This window comes from Sarcophilus harrisii, chromosome 3 (assembly GCF_902635505.1).
Source record: "Sarcophilus harrisii chromosome 3, mSarHar1.11, whole genome shotgun sequence".
In the NCBI taxonomy this organism is placed as follows: Eukaryota; Metazoa; Chordata; class Mammalia; order Dasyuromorphia; family Dasyuridae; genus Sarcophilus; species Sarcophilus harrisii.
Genome location: NC_045428.1, coordinates 293,786,655 through 293,811,475, shown reverse-complemented (window position 1 = coordinate 293,811,475; position 24,821 = coordinate 293,786,655). Strand labels below are relative to the sequence as shown.

Genomic DNA, 24,821 nt, shown 5'->3' with positions numbered 1-24,821 from the left:
ATTTTCCTCAAATTCAAATCCATGTAATGGATTAAATCTTCCCTATGTATAAAAAGCTATATGAGAGTGCAATGACTCCACAATGAGCTTTCATCATTCTAACAAGAATAATCTATATCAATAAATAATGAGGATCTCTAGTTCATATTTACCATATTGCTGTGTTAGCCATAGAAATAATAGACTGTCCACTTATCCTAGTGAAAAGAAAATTTTCTCAAGTAACGGCACTTGATTAGATTGCAAATGTTTTACTACCCAGATATTGAGACAAACTCTATTTGACAAAAACTGTTCAGAAACCTGGAAAATAATCTTGACAGAAACTAAGCATAGACTCACATGTCACACCATATACCAACATAAGTTTAAGATGGGCATGGAGTTAGAAATAAAAGATGATATAAGCAAATTAGCAGAGAAAAAGTTATTTGTCAAATCTAAGACTAAACAAGAGATAAGGAGGTCCACAAGAAGTAAAGTGGATTATTTAAAACCAATGCAGCTAAAATTAAAAGAAAAGCAAGAAATTTTGGAAAAATCTTTGCTGTAAATTTCTCTGATAAAGGTATTTCCAAAATGAACCGAGTCAAATGTATAAGAATAAGAGCCATTCCTTTCAGACTTATTCTACCTCTAAGCATTTATAGGCAATCCCATATTTCTGAAATGCATTCCTTCCTCCTCCTCTAATTTCTCCTTCCTTAAAAACTCAATTCTTAGGCCACTCCACCATATAGTTCCCTAATCCCCTCAACTAAAAGTGTTCTTTATCACTTCAAATTTTGTTAGTGTTTGGTTCTCTTCTTTGCTTTTATCACACTCTACCTTTTGTATAAAACATTTTCCTTCAGGGGTCCTCAATCTTTTAAAATAGGGGGCCAGTTCACTGTCCCTCAGACTGTTGGAGGGCCGGACTATAGTAAAGTTTTGTTTTGTAGGCCTTTAAATAAAGAAACTTCATAGCCCTGGGTGAGGGGGATAATTGTCCTCAGGTGCCACATCTGGCCCACAGGCCTTAGTTTGAGGACCCCTGCTCTACTAGAATGTAAGCTCTTTAAGGCCAGGTGATATGTTGGTTTTTATAAATCACCTAACACAGTGCTTTGCTTATTGAAATGTCAAAAGGTTAACTGAACCTAAATAATACTCAAGTTAGATATTAAACTTTTAAATAACCCTCAACTGAGTGATCATCAAGATTAAATGAATTATCTCCTAATATATTTAAAGGAGAACTTAAAGCATGTAAACATCACAAACACATCAGTCCTCTGATCTCTATCCACATGTACAATTAGTATTGGTAAATGATTCAATAGAATCTGAAGAGAATGGCACTCTTCCTTAGGAACCTAAGATATGCGGGGCACCAGTGACAGATATCAGCATTCCATGGGAGCCATTTTCACTAAATCTTATATTCTACCCTGAAAACCACACCTCAATGAAATCTGTTGATTGTAATATAAACAATAAATACTACTTTTAGAAATTAAATAAAATAAAATTTTATATACAAACCAAGTTGTTTGAAATAATCTTCCAAGGAGCTCCAAGAGTTCTTTTCAATTAAAGTCTTTATAAGACCCCATGGCTGTTTTCTATATTTCAACTCTGAAGAAACTCTAATATAGAATATGGGAATAAAAGATAATTAGATGAATGATAGAGAGGGTTATGATCATTTATAAATAATAACTATTAAAAAATAAGCATTATTATTAAAAAGTGCCTTGAATTCACATCATCTTATAGATACATTATAATTACATATATATAAATAATTATATATCATAATTATTACATTATAGATACATATCATAGATATTCAAAGAGAATTACTGAGATGAAGAAAACCTAATGACAAAGAGTTATCACTTTCAAAAACACACAAAATTATTCTTTTACCAATTTTCTTTTTCTAGTTATACTGCTTCCTCAATCTCACTAGCCTTTTTCATAAGTTAAAAAACACATTAAAACAAACAAAAATCAAACACAAATTTCTCAGAAACTTTTAAAGAAAGCTTAATGGAAATAAATTAATTGAAAATAGATTCAGTAATTGGGCATGACAGGACAAAGCACATGAAGGCCTAGTCCTCTGTGTTTAATGTGCTAATATTTTTCAGTTTTTCCCAGCTGTGGCTTACCGTAGTCTGCATTTCTGTTTTGAAGAACGAGTGATACAGTATCTATTCAAAGTGTAGAAATAATCATGGTAGGGAACATCATGTGTCAGAACTTCTGAATCTACCAAATAAAATCGCGCTTCCTGACTTTCTTTATATAATATCTATAAAAATAAAGCAAAATAAAATTAGTGGACATCTTCTATATACCTATATATCCTTTAGTACTATTCACTCTAGAACAAACACTCATACTCAAACTTTTAGTTCCAACAATCATTTGTCAAGTGATAGCAAAGGATTCCACATTAGCTTTTGAGAAAGATACTCATAATATTAAGACTGAAAAAGACATTTTCCAGGTCTCGTGAATCACTGAATATCTATTATATAATCCACTTTCAGAGAAAGCCAACAAGGAACTATTTACAGTTAGAAAAACCTTACCCAAACTTTTCTCCAAATAGGAAGACTTATTTCCATAAAATAAGACACATCTAAATAACTTGCCTTGACTTCTCATGAAATATTTTATTGTGTTTTCATGATATAACTGTTGCAATATAGTAAGTTACACAGAGAACTGGCCTTGAAATTGGGAATAACTGTTTTCAAAATCTGGTTCTCACTTTGCATTAACTGTGTAACCATGAGTAAGTTACTTTAACTCTGGAGCACAGTTTCCTTGATTGTAAAGTATACCATGATACCAATAATATCTACCTCCCATTACAAAATACTAAGTTTGAATTGTAATTATCTTTTACATAAATGACTGTTTACATGATCTCAGATGTTTCAATGACAGTAAAAAAAAAAAAAAGCCAATTTAAGAAAACACTTTACTTTCAAAATTTAACCTTCTGATGACTGAAATAAAGAAAAGAAAAAATATTTCCCCCTAAATAGACTTCAACCTGGAAAGTGTAGGTTTTCAAAACTCTTAACTCATGAAAAGAATTGTTTGACAAGTTCTCCTAGACTTAACCACACCTCTTCTACACTAACCAGTGCTCTCTTTCCCACATCCCATAGTTAACAATGAAAAAAAAAAACCCCAGAAAGATGAACTTATCAAAATATGCATGACTCCCCAATGCATATATCAGATTCTAACTTGTATTAGAGTTTTCTGTGAACATCTTATAACCCAAGACTAGACTGTCAAAATGTGAGAGTAAAATCCATATTGTTTTTCATTGTATCCACAATGCCTAGTACATAAATCACTTAATAAAAAAGAATTGTTGAAAAATAAAACTAGTGACAGGATGGCAGAAATTAATTTGAATTTGGAAAATTCTCTTATGTATATTTGCAAATAATACACACATTATACAGTTAATTCTGCATAGAGAGTTCAAAGTATACTCATACCACTAGAAAGCCTCTGGCTCACTTGCTAGCCACAGTGAAAATACATTTTTTTAAGAACACAGAACTAATATTGATAAGTCAACTCCTTTCATTCTGGTTATTGTAGGCATTTGTCTAACTGGTTCCTTGAAAGCCCCCTCTATGCCACTTTCAATACCCTCTTGTTTTGGCCCCTTTAGCAGCTGCTACTACTTCAGGTAGTGGTTGGAATAGGTAACCTCTAAGGCTTCTTCCAACTCTAAGATTCTATGATCCTTAAAAGACAGTGAGGTGACTGTTATGGACCAGAACTCTGAACTTGAAGCAAAGGATTCTTACAAGGTACTAACTTAAGTCAGTGGAATTGATAGAGACAATAATTATCTAATTTAGCGTGGTTCAGTATGATTGATCTGATCCTATAAGCAGATGTTATGGGCCAGAACTTGAAACAAGGTACTAAGTGGAATTGAGGAGACAATGGTTAAATCTAGTTTAGCATTTATTTAATCCTACAACAAATAATGGTTTCCTAGTGATATAATTATTGGTGTATATTGGGACATATAAGGAGAAGCTCTCAAGGCCAGAAGGACAAGCACACTAGAAACTCTTGGAGCCTCAGCAGGAGTCAGTTGGGGAAATTCAGAAGCCAGAGAAGGCAGGTGGGAGCTCAAGCCCATGGAACCAAGGAGAGAGACAGGACTCCAGAAAAACTAACCAAGCCCCAAGTGAAGGAGACAAGACTGAAGGAGATAATAAAGGATTGGACTTTAACTCCTGGCTGCACTTGTGGTAAGTACTGAACTGAAACGAAGGCTGCTCCCAGAGAAACCCAAGAAAACCCCAACAAGAGACTATTACATTTTAGAGAAGAATATTACATGACAGAGGTTGGAGTACCAGGCCTGGAGTCAGAAGGAAGAGTTCAAAGTCAGTCTGGGACACTTCCTAGTTGTGTGACCCTAGTCAAGTCACTCAAACTCTTCTGCCTTATTTTGCTCATCTGTAAAATGGGGTTAATAATAGCACCCACCTCCCAGGATTGTGGGGTCCTTTCCTGGTTGTGTGACCCTGGGCAAGACACCTCTCCCTATTTGCCTCAGTTTCTTCATCTGTAAAATGAACTAGAGAAGGAAATTGCAAACCACTGTGCCAAGAAAGCCCCAAATGGAGTGAAGAATCAAGGGTGATTGAAACAACTGAAGAACAACAACTCAGGATTGTTGTATCAAATAATATAACATTTGTAAAATGCTTTGGAAACCTTACAGTTACATAAATACAATTAGTAGTAGTAATAGTAAGAGGAGGAGAAAAAGGAGTAGCAGCATTATTATTATTGCTATTATCACCATCTCTTGGGATCTCTTGAGTACTCCTGATATATTCTAGAATTATAAAATTAACGTCAGCAAATTTATATTTATCTGAGGATTATATATAAATTCAATATGATACAGACTGTAGCAATCTCATTTTTAAAGTTGAAGCCTGAAACTCTACAAATTAAATACTCAATCTTAATTAACAAACAATTATTAAAATCCTTTTGTTTTTACATGATAAACATTTTTTTAAATACTATCCTCTTACCACAATCGAAAAAACAAAAGGATTAAGGAAAGCTATTGATGGTAACAGCATCTAACAGCAAATATGACATTCTATATTCAAGGTGCGTTGAGAATTCTTAGAGTTAAATGGTCCCAAAGGTTGGTGATTTACCATAGATGTTCACAGCACAATACCTATCACTCCTCTACACCTACAATTCTCTCAAAATACTGAATATTAAGCCATACAATACCTGCTTTTCAGTGGCTGAAGTGAACTTTCCAGTAAGTGGATTGTTGAGAACTATAGTGTATGTCATAGTCCGTAGTTGATCACCACCAGTTTCAATATTCCAAGGAGTAGAAACTACATCTAAATTTAGAAAATATACATAATTAGATAGATTCAGGAATATATATTATGAAACTTTAAAAACTGAATCAAAATTGTTTTACAGTTTTAAAATATTCTAAAGGCTCTTACTAACTTTCTATTTGCTTTTAAGCATAGCATTTAATGAAAGTACAATTATCTGGGATAAAGCAGGAACTTGCTTACTGACTCACTGACTTTCTTTAAAAACAAGAAAATTTAAACCATTTTGGAGAACAATTGAGAATTATGGCCAAAGAGTTACAAAACTGAGTATATTTTTTGACCAGAAAACATAGGTTTGTTTCCCAAGGTCTGCAGGGAAAAAGGAAAACATATATCTTCTAAAATATTTAAATCAGTTCTCTTTGTGATATCAAAGAACTGGAAAATAAAGAGGATATCTATACTTTGGGGAATGACTGAATAAGTTGTGGTTTATGATTGTGATAGAATACTACTATACTATAAGAAATAATAAGATTGGTTTTAGAAAAATAGGGGAAGCCTTGCATGAAAGAATGAAATGAGAAAAAAACTAGAAAATGTTATACAAAGTAGCAATATTTTTCAAAGAGTAACTGTGAATGACTTAGAAATTCTGAGTAATATGATTATTCATATTCATTTTACATATATATCAATTATCAAATGTTGACCTTTTCTAACATGGATTTGGGAAGAGCAGGGAGAGAGGAGACAACTCAAAACTGAAAACATAACCAAAAAAATGAAACCAATAAAAAAATTAGACACAAAAACTTTTATTGATGCCTCAAACTAAAAAGGCAAGTTTTTTTTTTTTAATACAACAGACATATGACAAAATCTTTGTCCTAGCCCTCCCTCTGTCTCACCCAATACTATCCTCCTATATAATAAATAAAAGCAATTGAGAGAAACCAAATGATACAGAATTTCCCTGCTGCAGTCCAGGACACCATCTCTTTTAGTTATCCCACTAAATAATCTCAATGTTACCCTCCATTCTTCTTAATTCTCACTCAATCCACACATTCCATCATTTTCCACTCTTCAGTATCTCCTATATGCATTCCTTTCAGTCCACTCACATAGCCACCAACCTTCTTCAGGGCCTCATTAATCACCCTTTGCCTTGACTAATACAATAACTCGCTAACTTGTCTTCCTGCTAAAAGTTGTCCTTATTCCAATCCATCTTCTGTTCAGATACCAAGCTAATTTTTCTAAAGCATATGCCTATGTCAACACCTCTTGCCCAATGAGGTCCAGTAGCGCTCTACTACTTCCAGGATCAAATATAAACTCTTTTATTTGGCTTGTAAAGCTCTTCATCATCTGATCCCTTCCTACTTTTCCAGTACTCTTATACTTTACTTCCCTCCACACACTCCAAGGTCCAACTATATTGACTTACTTATAGCAACTCAAACATTCCATCTACCATATAACTTACTTTTGCACTGACTCAGTGCCTTCCCTTGTTTCTTTCAAAATTCAAATAAAAGAAATATTTGGGAACAATACCATGCTCTGTATAAAGTGATCAAGCAAAAACATTTGATGCCTTTAACATCTACTCTGTAAGAGTGGCTACTCCAATAAATTTATCAACTTCTCTATCTAGTTTAATTAGTTACATCAAAATGGATAAAACCTTGTCTAGCCTATTCCTTTCATCACAAGTATAAAATGTAATCCTGTCATAGTATTTTCTATATCGTCATGTTTGATAATTCAACATAAGAGATGATATGAAAATAACATTTTGGATACCTAGAAAAACCTCACAATTTATTAGGTAACTAACATCATGCCAGGAAATATTATGTGCAAAAAAAGTCAAACAAACTTCTGGAAACATGAAAAATTATAAAAGAACTCTGCTCTCCCACACATCCTAGCAAATATTGGAGAAAGGTCTTGAATAGTGCCAAGACAAAAAAAAAAAAAAAAAAAAAAAAAAAAAAAAAAAAAAAAAAAAAAAGGCACAGAGAAACATAAGTAATCCAGTCTAGAACTGCACAAAAAGCCAGCTGAGGCTGATAAATGGGTCACACTAGCAAATCCAAGGAGAGCTCCAAAAAAATGATTGGACATCTGTAATCAGTGGGTAAAAGTACCACATGCACCATGGCAGCCAAATAAGTTCACATAAATGAGCAGAAATTACAGTTAGACCAACATTTCACATCTCAAAGAAATACATGATCTACATACAAAAGCTCATATCATAAACATAAGGGCCAGAGAAGGAAAAAGTTCCTTTCTCCTTTATAGGACTTTTATAATTGCAGATAGAAGAATTCTTGACCAAATAGAGGATAGAAAAGATCGCAGGAGATAAAGTAAACGATTTTGATTATAAAAAATTAAAAATCTTCTGCAAACATAGGTATACACACAAATCAATGAAATAATTACTAGAAAAGCAACATTTAACTAGGAACTTACCTTGAAACAAATTTGATATCTCAATATTCTGATACTCTGATATCTCTGATATTCAAGATGCAGAGGGAATTGATATAAATACATAAAAGCAACAGATAAATGGCCAAACAACATCAACAGAGAATTGTTGAGACAAAAAGTAAATAATCATATTTGGAAAAAGTTCCAAAACACTAACAAGATAAATGCCCATCAGACCAACTCTGAAGATATACCTCACCTCTGATAATTGCCACGATGAAAAAATGACAAGTATGGGAAGTGAGTATAAGAAGAAAAACACACTAATGGCAGAGGTCTGAAGAGGTTCAACCATTCTAGGAAGTAACTGAGGATGCTATCAAACTCATTAAAGTGTTTCCCAGCAATACCGCTGCTAGAGACCTAGACTATAGATACAAGCCTTCAAAGAAAGAACAAACCCACACATACAAAAAAATTTAAATCAGCAATTTTATATTTAACATGTATTGGACTACTTGCCATCTAGGGGAGGGAGTGGGGGAAAGAAGGGGAAAACTTGGAACAGAAGGTTTTGCAAGGTCAATGTTGAAAAATTACTCATGTTTTCTAAACAAAAAGCTTTAATTAAAAAAAAAAAGTATTATTGGGAAGACTAAAATAAAGGTATCTCTCACAGAAAAAAAAATCAGGAGTTTTTCATTGAGGCAAAAGAAATGGAAACAAAATGGGTATTCATAAATTGGGGAATGGATGAATAAATTATGGTACATAAACATAATGGGGTATTATTGCACTTTATGAAAGAGGATAGATTCAAAGAAATTTCTAGAAGGATCTGTATGACCTAAAGAAGTGTGAAGTAAATAAAATCCATTATACAATTTCTTCTACTACACTATAGTGAAGGAAAACAATTTGGAAGGACATAAGAACTCTGATCAATGCAATGACCAATCACAACCCCCGAAGATACCTGATGAATTGTTTTCCACTCTTCAGTAGAAAGGTGATGGAGTAAAAGTCCAAAACAACACACCATTTTCAAACTTAGTCAATCTGTGAATTTGTTTTTCATCAATTGACTTATTTATTAAAGAGAGGGCTCTAATTTGGGGAGGATGGAAAAAAATTATTATGGGGGAATAGGAAAATAGCAGAATCATATAAGGTAATTAGAAATAATGGAAAAAAAAGAAAAAATATTATTAATGGAATATTACAAAAGCAGATGAAAGGGTACTACAAGCTTAAATTTAATATATCATTAAGTTTAAAAGGCTGTGAGATAGCAAAGAATTGTAACTTCTTGCTTGATATTTTTTTCTCTTCTTTGTATTTGGAAGTGTTCATGATTGCTGATGTCTGGCTCATAATAATAAAAAGAAATTTAAAAAATTAAAACCTATCATATCAAAACTATTTATTATTGAAAAAGTGACATAAATAACCATGGATAACTGCAGAATAAGCATAGTACAGTAGATCACAGAATTTCAGAGTGAAAAGGAACCATTTGGTCCAACACCTCACCAAAACCCTCTACAACATCCTTGAGAAGCAATCAGAATAATTCTCCTTGAAGACTTCCAAGGAGGGGAAATTCTCTACCCACTGAGGGAGACTATTCTATTTGGGGATAATCCCAATAGTTTTTCCTTATATCATATTAAAATCTGTCTTTCTGACACTTCTACCCATTGCTCCTGATTTGCATTCTGATGCCAGGCATAATATACCTTATTCTATTTCTACAGGGCAGTCCTTCAGATATTTAAAGGCAATTATGTTATCTTTAGGACAGCCAGGTGGCACAGTGGATATAACACCAAGCCTGGTATTGAGAATAATCTTCCTGGATTTAAATCTGGCCTCAGACACTTACTCATTGTGTGACCCTAGACAAGCGACTTAACCCTGTTTGCTTTCCTCATTTATAAAATGAGCTGGAGAAGGAAATGACGAAAACACTCTGCCAAAAAAAAAAAAAAACCCCAAAAAACTCCAAATGGAGTTATGAAGAATTGAACATGGTTGAAAAACAACTAAACAACAAAAACAATCTATTAAGTTGCTCTCCTATTTACAAACATAACAGTGTTCAATGCAAATGAGGCTAGTTATCTTATAGAAAAAGAAAATAGCATGATAAATTCATGCTGGCTTTCAGAACTCATTATTTCCCCTTACAAATATTCAATAAACATTCTTTGATAATTTAAGATTCCACTATCTTTCCACTTTAGAAAATCAGAACATTTGGCTTTTCACAGTCCTGTGGCACACCTCCCACATGAACAATGACAGCAATCAACATTTGCCAAGTCATTTAAGGCTATAGGATGTAGATCATTCATCTCCAATAATTTATACTCACTGAGAGCAAAGAGATACTTTCTTATTATCTCTTTATTGATCTAGGCTCTTAACTCCCTGTTACACATTCGTGTACTATCATTGCAATTTAAAAGAAATTTTTTCTTGAGAACTAAAATGGAAACAAAATCAGAGTTGGATAATTCATTATTTCCACCATGATCTGATATCATCTTGCCTTCCATCATTATCAAGATCTCTTCATTATCATCTCTTCTTTGGTTTTCCTTTTGCCCCTAAGTTTTAAAAAAAAATAAGCCTTTTTTTTTGTTCTCCTTAATTTGTCATTCCTCACCAGCCTCAACTCATTCTAGGCTACTCCTGATACCATTAATGCAGAACCATATTATTATTTTGTATAAACTACTTCTGTATTTTCAGTACATCTTAAAAACCAAGTGGAGAGTCACTTAATCCTGACTGCCACAAAAAATAAAATAAATCAACTGATGAATAAATTCTCTATGTAGTCCCATTGGTCTTTTCAGATAACTCATCTTTTTCTTCATAATCAGAAACATTCTCATCCTCACCAAAATTTAATTCTTGAGAATATCCCATCTCCACCTTCATCTATTTATCTCTTCAAAGTACTGGGTCATTGGATCTTACCCAAATTTTCCCTAAACCCCCTGAAATATAATTTTTAGGATATACATTAGACAATATGAAGTTTTCTTCTCTTTTGCTATCAAGTGGTAATATACTATCAATTAGCACTGTCTTAGAAAATTAAAAAGAATATATTATATATATATTTATATATATGTACACATACACACATTAATATATATATATATATATATATATATATATATATATATATATATATATACACACACACACTCTTAGAAAAGTTTTCCAATTGAGAATGGGTAATAATAAAACAATGTGGGGGGGGGAATCAGAAAATTTAAAAAAAATTTTTTTTTCATTTTAATTTAGCTCTATAATACCTTCAGTACAGGGAATTTCTGTTGTGTAAACTCCATCTATCTGCTAGGACACTGAGAGGTTAAATTTTGAAGCAAAGGGAAAAAAGTATAGTGTGATGGAAAGGAAAATGATGCAGGGAAAATTAGGACAGTCAGGTTCTAGTTTCAGCTCTGCTTCTAACTCACTGGATAAACACTGTCAAGTAACTTAACCTCATAAGCCCTCATTTCCTTTTCTATGAAATCAGAATATTGGTACTTTTATTACTTACCTTACAGAGTTTTTTCAAGGAAAGCAGTTTGTAAACTATAAGCTACACATAAATATGAACTCCATTGTTACTATCTCTAAGGGGTCTTTCAAACTGAAGGCTGTTTAATTTTATCATTTTAAAGGAAAAAAAATCCTATATGTCTTCAATTATTCTATGATTCTTAAGCTAAAGAAATACAATAATGGGCAAAATATGTATGAATTTACTGTTTTTAAAATCCAAAACCTTTTCTAAGATAAGTAAAAAATTCAATTAGTAGCAATGAAATGGAAACTTCTTGGCTAAGTTCTGTGCTGAATGATGAAATGAGAAAAGCACACTGACTTTCTCTTCCTAGAAATAAGTAGAGCAGATCAACTGAATATTACTTTTAAAGGCATTACAATTGCTTTTTGTGAAACTCATTCATGGATGGAAGAAGAGCTACTATCTCATTAAATGAAATAGAAAGGCATCTTCACCTAACCCCTGATTTTAGACAAACCATTTGGCTTCTTTACATTCTAGTTTTTTCCACTTACTGAATAAGGAAAATTCTGTGCTACCTATTAGTCATAAATTTACCAAGTGCTTGTAAAATTACAACATCATTTCAGTATCATAGTTCATGGCCTTACAATGCTGTCACTTGAGACTTTTAACAATGCAGGAAACTATTACATATAATCAAAGAAATCCTTAAAAGTAAATTATATGTTACAGTAAACTTTCTAAATGGGATCCTTTTGAACTTTATGGGTTAAATGATCATCAAAGCAGTTGTTTACTTAGAGGGAGGAATGAATAAGTGGAATATGACTGATCAAACAATTAGTCTATTTGTGAATTTAATGGAAACTATTAACAATTTAGCTGTTATCTAATCCTCAAGACCAAAGTAAGTCCAATTGTGTTTCCCTCTGAATGCATCAATTGCTTTCATCCTAGTATGATTCTAGTTCATTTCACTAAACCTAACAATGAAATTCCCTGAAATTTACTATTAGGTAAGGACAAATGAACAAACCTATTATATTCCTGGAATTGGTGAATCTCTGCATGAAGCGTGAACTGGTGAAAAGCAATTCAAACATTCTATCAGCACTGATATGAAAAACACAATTTATAAAAAGTCTTCCATTAAGGTCTCTCTCAGGAATATTTTCTTCAACTGTGGGGGGGAAAACACAAAAGAAAAAGAATGAAGAAAAGCAAATTCAAGTTTTCCACAATAAAAGTCTAATAGATATTAGATAGTTAAATATTTTAAATCTAGTACAATGATCAGTATATATCAGTATACCAGAAAAATACTGGATTGCTAAACTAAGCAAAGTCCATATTTTCAATCAATTAAAGCCAACAGTTATGGGAATATTAAACTTGGTCAATACTAAACTCCCAATAATACATCACTCAAAAAGGCCATTAGATGAATTTTCTAGGGTATCTCATCACTGCAGTTGGCATCTTTGGATAGAGACTACCGGGAAAATACTTGTCTCATATTGTTTTATTATTATTTTCCTCTGGGAAATAATTCCTAAATTTTTCTTATCTCCCAGCATATAAAGGGTCTCAGCTAAAAACTTAGAATAACCAGATATTGAATGTTCATCAATTCTCTCTCTTAAACATTTGTTCACACTACTTTCCAGGTCTAGAATGCATTTCTAGGTGTTTCTGATTATTTAATTGTTTCCTCTCTCTTTTCTAGGCCCATTCTACTTTTCCAAAAGATCTTCTTTTAAATCTAAGAACATAATGGGTGCTCAGTAAATATTAATATGGATCCCAAGATACTATACTTAAAGCCCATGGTAGAGAGAACCTGGCATCTAAAATTTAGTGATTCCTGTACAACTTGGTGACTTTACCCTAACAAAGGAGAAAGGATGATCAGAACAAGAACTTAACTAGCATTCAAGAATTGTAAAGAGAGAGTAAAAGACCTAAAAGTTAAATATTATACAAAACACTATTATCTTTCCCAAATATTTGCCTTTTTGTAAAATATAAAATAAGCAACAAAACTTAATTTTTATTACATGAAAGTTTCACAGCACCTATGAGAGTGAAAGGAGAAGGTAACAAGTGGGGAAATTCAGAAAACATTAACTTTGAAGACATAATCACAAAGTAGTCCCTCTGGCAGATATTTTGGTCATTTCAATCCATTCCATTCTAGACACATTTATTATGATCTTATCATGTTCAAGACACATCTCTGGGGATACAAAGATAAAAACCAAAGATTCTAGAAAGCTTTAAGTAATTTACTATAGAGATACAATATGTACAATGATAACTAAACACAAAATATTTACAAAGTAATATCTTTTTAAAAATATTTTAATTTTTACTGATAGCTTTTGTGTTTAATTGCTTAGATCTTCAAATGTATGCCTTCCCCTTCAACTTGTGAACTCTCCCCTGTAATAATAAACAAACAAATAAAGAAGGGAGGGGAAAGGAGAGAAGAATGCAATTCAACAAAGCTAATACATTGGTGTAATGATGTAAGGTACTAAACCTATGCTGAGTGATGTTTCTCCAGTAAAGGACAAGCAGGTGCCATTCTCTAATCTCTGCTTTTTGAGACAAGCACAGCTGTTACAATTACACAGCATTCAGGATAGTTTTGTTGTAGTTTCTTCCATTCACAATGTTGCAATTATTATCTATTCTATTTTCCTGGTTCTACTTACTTCAGTTAAGTCAGACAATAAAGTACTGCTCTAAGAAGTAGAGATACAAACAAAGGTAAAAAGGAGGTCTTTGCTCTCAAGGAGCTCACAACCTAATGGTGAAGACAACATACAAAAAACCAAGAAAAACATCAAGATAAATTGGATATAATCAAAAGATGGAAGACAATGGCATTAAGTGAAATCAGAAAGAAAATCCTATTGGAATTTTCACTAGGCCTGAAGGAAGACAGAGAAGGCAGAAAATGCAGATAAAAAGGGAAAGAATTTCAGGAGCTCTGTTTATGTCTTCCCATTCTTTCTAATAATTTCTTATGGCAATTATACTACAATTTAATGAAATATATAAGTATAATAATTTCCCCATTATACAGCTGAGGAAACTAAGGTTGACTTGCCCAAGATCCAGTAGCTACTAAAGATCTGAGGCCAGATATGAACCTAGGCCATTATGACTGTATTCTCAATAATCTACTCACTGTGTTTTCTACTTACCTCTATATTATAACTTGTTTACCCGTTTTCCAACTAATGGGCAACCACCATGTTTTACAATTCTTTACTATAATAAAAAAATACTTTTATATTTTTGTACATATATACCTATTTCCTTTCATTTTTTTTTTTTTTTACTTTGGGGAGAGAATAATGATATTGCTACATGAAAGAGGAATTTGGTGACTTTTTAGGTATAATTTCAAGTTATTTTATAAAATATATGCTTAATAGTGGTATTTCTGCATATGAGGCATTTAAAAATGGATATTCCATAGGATTCTCAAACTGAAAATATCCCACACAGAATTCATTATCTTCTTCTTCCTGAGCAATCCTGTTCTCTCCCAGATTTCTCTATTTCTGTCCTTCTAGTCACCATGGTTTTTTTTTTGTTTGTTTTGTTTTGTTTTGTTTTTTGCTTAATTGTTCCTTGTGATAAAGGAGATTTCAATCTGGATATGAAATACATGATTTCCCCTCTGGGATATAAAGACAAAAAGTATCCAATAATTTTTTTTTTAACAGAACTACATAGGCAAGTGGATAAGGAGCCTCTTATCCCACCCAAAAGAACACAAAGATCAAGTGTCTGTGCATTCTTCTAAGGCTATTCAGCAGGGATCAAATTGAATTCATCAAAGGTGAAACTGTAAAGGATATCACTGGCATTAGTGTCAGGACTGAGGCTACTAATTCTTTATAAGTTAAGAAATATCCAATTTGATAATAATAACAACAGCAAATTTTATACAGTGCTTTAAGGTTTGTAAAATACCTAATATACATTATTTCATCTGATCCTAACAATAACATTATGTATACGCTCTTATTTTCTCCATTTTACAAATGGTCTGATGCAGGATTTGAACTCAAGTCTTCTTGACTCTAAATTCAGCAAATCAAGTAAGCAGTGTGAGAGTACTTCAGAGTCCTTCCTGATGCTCTCCCCCACTTATTCACCACTCCTTTGCTCTTTCTTTAAGAACTGCAAATAGATGTTCATCACAACAATGCAGTCAATCCTTGTTCATAAAGTACTTTGCATAGCAAAAATTCTGATTTTAAATCTCTCTGACAGAATTTTGCAGCATATGAAAGAAATTGGTTTGTGTTCAGAAATTCAAAAATAAAAAACTAAGACATGAACTAACATATGAAAGCATAGAGAATCCTTGTCTCAATCTGGGAAAATCTAGTTTTAATCTGAGAAAAACTTTAGCTTTTGGAAGTTTATGAAAATGATGAAAAAAAAAAAACCCAAAAAACAAAGCATCAAATGAAGCTGAAATAGAAGAAAATGGGAACTAAGAAAATAAGATCAATAGAAGAAAGTTTTATAAAGCTACAAGTTCTTTTCAACGAATTTGGCTTTCTTCAGTTTCTTTTCTGTAAGTAAATACTATTTGGAATGCTTCTTTTTAAAGAGCTCTACGTCTTATGATAGATGAAGAACACTAAGTGTAGAAAATGTGAGTAACTACTTGTCATAAAAGATTTTTTTTCTCAAGTTTTCTGGTCTCATAAACTGGAAAAATCTAAGAGATTATAAAATTCCTTAAAGTTTACCAGTTTAGCTCCATTTATAAGAGTTGAACATTTAAATGTAAATTCAATTAATTTCCAATTACTATTTGAATAAATTATCTTATTAAAGCATGTTTATTTGCCTAAACCAAAATTAATTTTAATCCATCTATAAAGGACACATGAAAAATCTAATACAGCATAATTTTAATTTTCCCTAAAATGTCCATCATTTTCTGGGTAAATTATTTTCTCTCATGGGTTCTAAATTTCTGAATATTGGATTTTTTTCTATTCATCCTTACCAGCTGCCTTTTAAAGGGCTAGTGCTTTATCATTATGAAAATAAGCTTTACTAAGTAAACTATTTTTTTAGCTAGACATTCATCTGCCTTATCTCTTTAAAGATACTTCACTGGAGCATGCAGTTATCATTGTAATTCCAGTCTTCTAGAAGATATATAGAAGGAACATTTCTTTTCAATCTAGAATGAAATTGATTTGGGGGAGAAGAAAGATAGTCAAATTTTCCAAAATGATTAGGAAGCATTGGACTTACTTTCACTTATTTTGAGGACTTAGAAATGAGAATCCTAAAGGTAAAACAAAAATTCTCTTTTCATAGTTAAAGGATAAACAAAAGTAAGCTGTAGAAAACAGATGCATTTTTCTCATATAATTATTTCCAATACTGTAAGTATGAAATATGTTCTTCTCTGTATTTAATTATAAGATAAGACTATATCAAGACTAATTTGTGGAGAAGTAGCTGTGGGACTTTGTAAATAAGAAGGGAAGAAAATGTCTTTGCTATGTAAGTTTAAAGGAAGTCAACAGGGTTATGAAAGATTTCTACATTAGACTACTCATTAAAAATTTCATGGTGTTACTGCTTTAAAATCTCCCATCCAATTATTATCATAATTACTGTTGTTGCAATATATTAAGCCTACAAATAGAAAAACTAGAAATTCAGATGTCTGGATGGTCATCTATTTCACTTTTCTTCTAAAGAATGGACAGATAAGACCTGAAAATATTATTGGTAAAAGTAGAGCCCGGAAACTTTCTTATGGAAATGAAGCCCATATTTTAGCTACCTATCAAATATGTCTTCAGACATATAGGCCCCATTCTTTACATTCCTAATTCTAAATTGGTGACCAAGTGACTCTTATTTCTATCCCCAATTTTGCTGCTAACTTAATATTCAATTTCATCTCCTGATTTTAATTTTTGCTTTTACACAGCTTTGGACAGCATTCCTAAAGCCAGTTTGTCAAGTCTCACACCCTAAGCTTTGCTTCTTATGGCAGATATTCCCCAATAACAGCTCATAATATAGAGGAGGGAAAAGCAGACAATTCTGGCAATCAATTGCCCTTGATAGGGGAACAAAGCCAGGGCCAGCAGAGAAGACATATTATGTTCTTTAAAATTGGGCCAACTCTTTTCTTGCACATTTGGGCTTTTATCAGACTTGCCAACTCCCTAATCTACCAGAAGATTTACAGATTTTCCCCAGATGCTCTCAACTCCAGGAAAAGGTCATTCTTTCCCCCTTAATTGATCAGGCAATATAAGGCAGGAGGAGATACTATCCCCAGACTGCTACAGACTGACCACTTGACTCAAGTTGCTCTGTAGATTACCAATGCTGTTAGAACAGGCAATACAATAGTACACAAAATACAAAACACCTAATAGTTTATTAACAATTTATTAACAGCTGGAATCTCTTTCTCTTTCAGAAAAAAAATATAAGATGGCCCATAACAAGATCTTTCTTCCAAGTGTTTTGCTGATATAATTCAGGGAAGATGGGGGGCTTGCTCACAGGTAATACCCAGGTTGATTTCTTAAAGTCTCTCCCACTAAGACTAAAGCAGTGCATAAGAGTGGAGGAAACATATGGAGAAAAAAAAAAACAGCTTCCCCCCCACTCCCTTATTCCCTTACTCCTGTCCCTATTACACAATGGTTGATTAAAGGTATGGGCATTTAGGAGCCACTAAATGGCACAGTGAATTGAGCACCAGCCCTGAAATCAGGAGGACTTGAATTTAAATCTGGTCTGACACTTAAGACTTCTAAGCTGTGTGACCCTGGGCAAGTAACTTAATTCCAATTGCCTCAGGGGAAAAAAAGGATGGACATTTAGATTTAAAAAAAAAATCCTTCTTAGATCAATGACATGACTACCCACTTTACTTCATTTATACACATTTATCCAAGTCTCCTATTAATTGACAAATTTGGCCTATATATATATATGTTTCACTTCATTATAAGTATAACATCTTCTAACAATGGAATAATCAACTCAGGATCTAGAATTGAATGAGACCTGAGAATTCATCTTGTCCACTCCTCTCATTTTATAGATAAAAAAACTAAGGCTCAGGGACATAACATAACCTGTCCAAGGCCGGGTATTACATGAAATGGGCTTTTTTCACTCAGACACTTCCATTTCAGAAGTAGTGCTGTTTTTATTATGTCATACTGATGGTCAGAAATATTTTATTTCTTGCTAGTTTATAATGAAAAGTTCTATGAAGTAAGTGATCCTAGGAAGCAAGAAAAAGTAATCAATTGGTAGCTATACACAAACCCATCTGACTACTGCTCTTTCTCAAATTCTGGATTTGTGCCAAACTGATAATAATTTTCTATTTCCCAATATGTCATACTACTATCTATTTTGCCACTTACTAATAATCAATTATTTTTCCAAAGAAAAATGGGAAATAAAGCCAAAAATATCCTTTACTTTGTTGTCACTTGCCTATTTGGCCACTGGGTGCCATAGTAGATCTACTTGAAGTCATAACTTTAGTTTTGGCATTGTACTGGAATAACTAGTTCATACCCTTCTCTATACTGATTCATAAATTAAATTCCTACCTATGAGAATTCTAACTGTTGATGCAATATGACCCTTTTTAAAAAAACATTCTTATCTATAAACCAATTTAATCATTTTACTTTTTGAAGAATAATTCAGTATCATTTTTCTTCAAAAATTTTATGACTGATCACAAAATGTGGCATTTTTACTTCTGTTGCATGAACTTGGTTTTTATTAAAATGAAGGAATGAAAAATGATCTACACAATTAATCAATCTTGAAATCCAAAAAAGTCAATCCATTTACTAATACTAAAAGCTTTTTTTTTTTTTTTTAAGAAATAACTTCACAATTAGAAAGGGAACATCAAATGAATATAGGAGATTTCAATTTATCTAGGACAGTCCATCTGGGAATGGTATATTTTAGTTAACTGAATATTCTAATTAAGGGAATCTTCTAAAATATGAGTTCATTTTCGAAGAATTAGTATATAATACAATGTGTGTGATCCTGAAACTATGTTGAAAAACATATTTATTTTAAAGACAGTTTGGGATCTAAAAGTGCCTCAGGGCTAAGAGTTTGAACCGAGCATCACAAAGTAATAGTTTTAGAATTGTAGGGACCTTAAAACTTATTAAGTTTTAATGGTGCATGGTGTTATTGCTTTAAAATCTCCCATCCAATTATTATCATAATTACTGTTGTTGCAATATATTAAGCCAACAAATAGAAAAACTAGAAATTCAGATGTCTGGATGGTCATCTATTTCACTTTTCTTCTAAAGAATGGACAGATAAGATCTGAAAATATTATTGGTAAAAGTAAAGCCATTAATGCACCCCTCCCTTACTTTGGAAATGAAAAGCCAAGGACTAGCAAGATGAAGGGTGCCCATTCAGGAAGTATCTGACATAGGACTGGAACTTGATTCCAAGTTCAGGATTTCATTACTTTTCTATATAGGAAAAGGCATCAGAAACAGAGCTGAATCTGTGTTGACACTTTAAAAAAAAAACCAAGAAAACAACTATTTGCATTGATTCCTTCTGCTTCTTTATCATATTCATTTCTGAAGAAAACCATCTCACCCCTTTCTTTTATCAAAATTTTTTCTCCTTCCTTAAACTCTCTTCTAGTCACTTTGCATACTATGGTTATGATGTAAACCTCTGGACAAATGTCCTCTTGACTATGGGCAGGATTTTTTGGAGTTTCATATACCCAAGAAGTAGTGGAGCCTGGAGGAGAGGGAGCTAGCTTTCAAGCCTTGACAAATCTCTTATCTTGTTGGTGTTTTAAGAATTCGAGACAGGGTGAGTCTGCAGAAGTAAGTAGTGTGTCTCTTTGTCTAAACCATGACATTTCAGCACAGTTTCTGAACCCTAGCTTTTGCATCCTTACATAAAAGGATATGCTAGGGTACCTGTAACTTTACCAATATGGGGAACTACTGTGCGAGGAAAGTTCTTCTACCAAGGCAAGTCAACACTTCCTCTACAGATTAATTTTATTACTGTGGACTAGAATGAGCCCTAAGCATCAGCATGACATTGAGGATAGACAAAGGCCTTCAAGCCAGGAAGACCTGGGCTCAAGTATGTGCATAATAGGTATTTAATCAATATTTCCTTAATTGCTCTGCCCAGAGAAGATATTTAATAAATATTTGTTTATTTGCTCACCTACTAATGCTTCCCAAAACTATTCTAAAACTTTAAATTGGGAAAGTTGAGGGAGGTTTTGAAATTCATGAGTACATATTTCTTCTACTATCCTTACACTCTATCAAGGTACTTAAAAAATAACCTGAGGGTAGCTTTTCCATTCCTACAATCCTAATTTGAAATATATACTTCTTTTTTCCTTGGCATATGTAAAAAGGAAGGAATCATGAAAATGAAAAGGAATAAGAATAAAAAAGGCAGTGAACTCTCCTCACTTAATCTCTCATTATTTTGTGCTCTCATTTTCCTTGATGGCTGATTCTTTATGGGTCTAATTTTAAATGTTCTATCCTTTCAACTTGTAGATAAGCTCAGGAAAGATAAATATTCAAAGATGTGGGTGAAATTTTATTTAAATTCAAAATATTTTTTACCTTCATCAACAGAATCTGAAGTACTGCTTTTATCTAGAGAAAGGTATTCATTCTTGTTCAGGTCCAGGGCCTTGGGTGGAGACCTATTTAGTTTTCTTTCTGAAATCAGTAAAGGGTTTTTTTTGTCCTGTGTTGGACTTTGGGAATCTTCTTTACGTAATCCCTAAAAGGAAGAGTGAACAACTAAATGTTAAAAACAAAAACATATAAGAAATAATTTTTCCATATTAAAATCACTTTTTTAAATAACAAGTTTTTTATTTTCAAAATTCATACAAAGATAGTTTTCAACATTCATCCTTGTAAAACTTTGTGTTCCAAATTTTTCTCCCTCCCTTCACTTACTCTCCTCCCCTAACCAACAAGTAATCCAATCACATTAAAATCTCTTAACAGAGTTCTAGACATAGTCCATTTCTTATTTGAGGGTGGGGGAAGATTTTAATAGTCTATGTAAAGTATGATTACTTTCTGATTTGACAAAATATCAGTGCTCAAAAAATGAGATAAACTAATATGTAAAGTATATGATTGCTTACTCTCCTTTGAGACAACAAATGGAACCAAACACAGGCTTATATGAAGGATAAGCCTACCTTTTTTAAAGTGTTATTCATGAAAAAAAGTACACAACCACTGATGTTGAATTCTCTGAGCAAAGGGTACTGAATTGCCAGTTGAAAAAACTGAGTCTGACTCCCATTTCTTCCACAAATGTTACCTTGGCCAAGGCATTAATCCTTTGGGTACCTTAGTTTCCTCATCTATAAAATGAGTATACTGGAAGAAATAACCTCTAACATCCCTTCTAGCTCTTGATTTACACTCCTAAGCTGTTCATATTAGAATGAAATGGTTTCTAATGCTTGTTGACAACATGTCTACAATGGAGAAAACAGCATCCGTGGTTTCACTGGTGGAAGAGCACTGCAAAATGGCCAAAGAAGGGAGAGGGTCAGCATCTACTGACCAAAGGTAGAGTCAGCAATAGTTTTCTGATCTCAAGGCCAGTTCTCTATCAACTATATCATGTTACCAGAGGCAGAAACAGAACATTTTTACTGAGTTTCAATATACTTGAATACTTGGTAAGTAAGTACCTAAGTTCTTAATAAGTTTTGCACCAAGTAATAGTCTTAAGAATGAGACAATAGAGATTTGTTGGAATATTCCTGTTATTTGCAATATAATAGTAATTTTCTGGTTGTTTAGCAAATAATAATTACTACTAACAATTTTCTGGGGATGTTTTAGAAGAAATTCTTGTCCTAATAAAAATCAATCAATCAATAAACATTTATTAAACACTTACTATGCTCCAGGTACAGTGCTAAGTGCTGTTAAGGGTTAGGCTAGATAAACTCTTGGGTCCTTTCTAGCTTGTAGATTCTGGGATCATCATTTTGTCAGAATAGGGGATTAACAGTATGGGGATGTTCTCCAACAACACAGATTGTAACACTAGGATAGTAAGATTGTGATTTATATTACTAGTAATAATTAAAATTTACATAATACTTTAAGCCTTACAATTTTTTTTTGATGTTTGAAGACCCTCTGGAGTCATCCAGTCCAAAGCCCTCATTTTACAGTTGAAGAAACTAAGGTACATAAAGGTAAAGTGACTTACCCAAGAGCACACAGGCAGAAAATGGACAAGGATTCTAATTCTTGCCCTATGACACTAAACTCAACTCTCTTCACTGTACTATTCTACCTCTAGCTGAGTAAATGAGTTCTGGGAAATTGCCTGACATGCACAGTAAGTTAAGTGACTTGCTCAGGAAGTCACCCAGTTAAGGTCAGAAGCGGGTTCTAAATACAGGTCTCAATTCTTGTCCAGAACTCTATCTACTACACCAAAGGATTCTTATCAGGAATTTTATTAAGAAATGAAGAATAATAATGATAAAATATAACAAAAGGATCATTTTCTTAAAAACTTATGATCTTAACATAAACTGGTTCATGAATCTTCATAAATGAAATCCATAAATCACTCCCACATTACAAATAATATTAAAGAATTTTAAACTAAAGAGTTACTCAGCATATCAATGATAAAACTAGGAACAAAAACTACTATTTCTAGTTTTCTCTCATCTACTCAATAAATCACATATAGAATTATAAATGTTAGGAGTTAAGAGGAACCTAAATTCTCTATCTAAACCAGCCCCTTCTTTTAAGAAGAGGAAAATGACGGACAGCCCCTCAGTTGTCCCAAATCCTAGGCAGATGTGCTAGGTGGGAAGACAGCTCCAGAACTTAGAGAACAGCTTGTAATGGGAAGTCACTAACAACAAGTATGAAAAGGCACAAGTGGTGACAAAAAACTGGAGGGCTGGAGAGTTAAGCACCAACTTTTTTCCTCTATTAGGAAGTGAAGCATTCCTGGGAAGCTCCATTTGAGGCCATATTTATGTCCACCATGCTCATTCTTAACCTATCTCCCCAGACAACACTGCCATCTTGCCTAATGGTACGTCTCCCTCACCCTTTTTTTCAAATCCTTTTTGTGTATTGTCTTCCTTTGTCTAAATATAAGCTCATTCTTTTAGCTTGCACTTAACACTGTGCCTAGTTCACAATAAGCACTTAATATGTACTTTATCTCTCTAATAAATGAACAAATTAATAAATGGAATTTATATACTAGTAAAGAAGTATGATACATATCAATAGCTGTAGCACATGACAACAGAAGATAACCATATTAGAAAGGAGCAAAAAATTAAAAAATGAAAAGTGCTATGTGATGTTCTGAAGATAAATGAAAAAATCCCTATGCTCAAGGAGTATATATTCTGACTGGAGAGAAATGTACACATATGGTAAGTATAAACAAAAAAATCTACAAAATCAATTAAAGGTAATTTGAGAAGGGAGTGCCCTAGTAGCTGGGAGGAAGGTGGGGGGGGCATTAGCAAAGGCTTCATGTAGTAGAAGGTGTTGTTCAAGCCAAATCCTGGGGCAGAGACCTCTAAGAGGTGAAGATAAGGAAGAACATTCCAGGGCACACAGAGGTTCAATACTAACCATTTTAGGTGTACTTCCATTAAATGACTCTGTCTCTGGAACCCTACAAATGGGTTCATGAGTAAAACTGATTGATCTTGATAATTTTTCATCTCTTTCTCCAAATTCTTCCAAGCTGCTTCTTCCTGGACTTCTGTAAGAAAATATATCTTCCACTCATTAACAATGGAAAAGGATGGAGAAAATAGGAAACAAAAAGGAGAGGAAGAGAGAAGATGGAGTACTTATTTTAATTCAGGAAGACCTGGGTTCAAATCTCACCTCTGACACTCCCTCCCAACCTCTGTGACCTTGGACAAATGACTTGGAAATTCTAGATTAAAGTTTCTTCATCTACAAAATGGATTGGATTAAATGGCTGAGGCCTCTTTTTCCTATAATTATGAGCTTATGAACTGTTAGCCTGATAAAGTGGGATTTATAGGAGGTACCCACCAATCTGGAACTATGGAATTTCAGGTATACAAGATCTAAATCCTCCATGACAAGACCACTGAAGAGGTGGTGAGGAGGAGAATAGAATACAACAGAGATGAAAGAGCTGCACGGATACAATAAACCACATAGGAGGCATTTCATCAATTACAACTGCAATTTTTTTTTTTTTAAATTGGTTCTCAGAAGTATCACTTATATGGAAATCTTTTTCCATTTAAATAAATGTCAAAAAGAGTATTCTAGTAGAGGCAGAGCCAAGATGGTGGTGTAAAGGCA

The 24,821-nt window shown here is 33.1% G+C and overlaps 1 protein-coding gene across 4 annotated transcripts in view; it reads right to left on the bottom strand.

Annotated features, from left to right (window-relative positions):
* GRAMD1C (GRAM domain containing 1C) overlaps positions 1-24,821 on the bottom strand; it is a 155,580-nt gene that overhangs the window by 8,544 nt on the left and 122,215 nt on the right. For all 4 annotated transcript variants that reach the window (XM_031959681.1, XM_031959680.1, XM_031959682.1 and 1 more), the window contains 6 exons: positions 24,108-24,240; positions 21,069-21,231; positions 12,410-12,553; positions 5,302-5,420; positions 2,157-2,299; positions 1,525-1,628 (listed from right to left, as the gene is read on the bottom strand). In XM_031959681.1, coding sequence (XP_031815541.1) covers positions 1,525-1,628; positions 2,157-2,299; positions 5,302-5,420; positions 12,410-12,553; positions 21,069-21,231; positions 24,108-24,240 — 806 coding nt within the window. The remainder of the gene's footprint in view (positions 1-1,524; positions 1,629-2,156; positions 2,300-5,301; positions 5,421-12,409; positions 12,554-21,068; positions 21,232-24,107; positions 24,241-24,821) is intronic.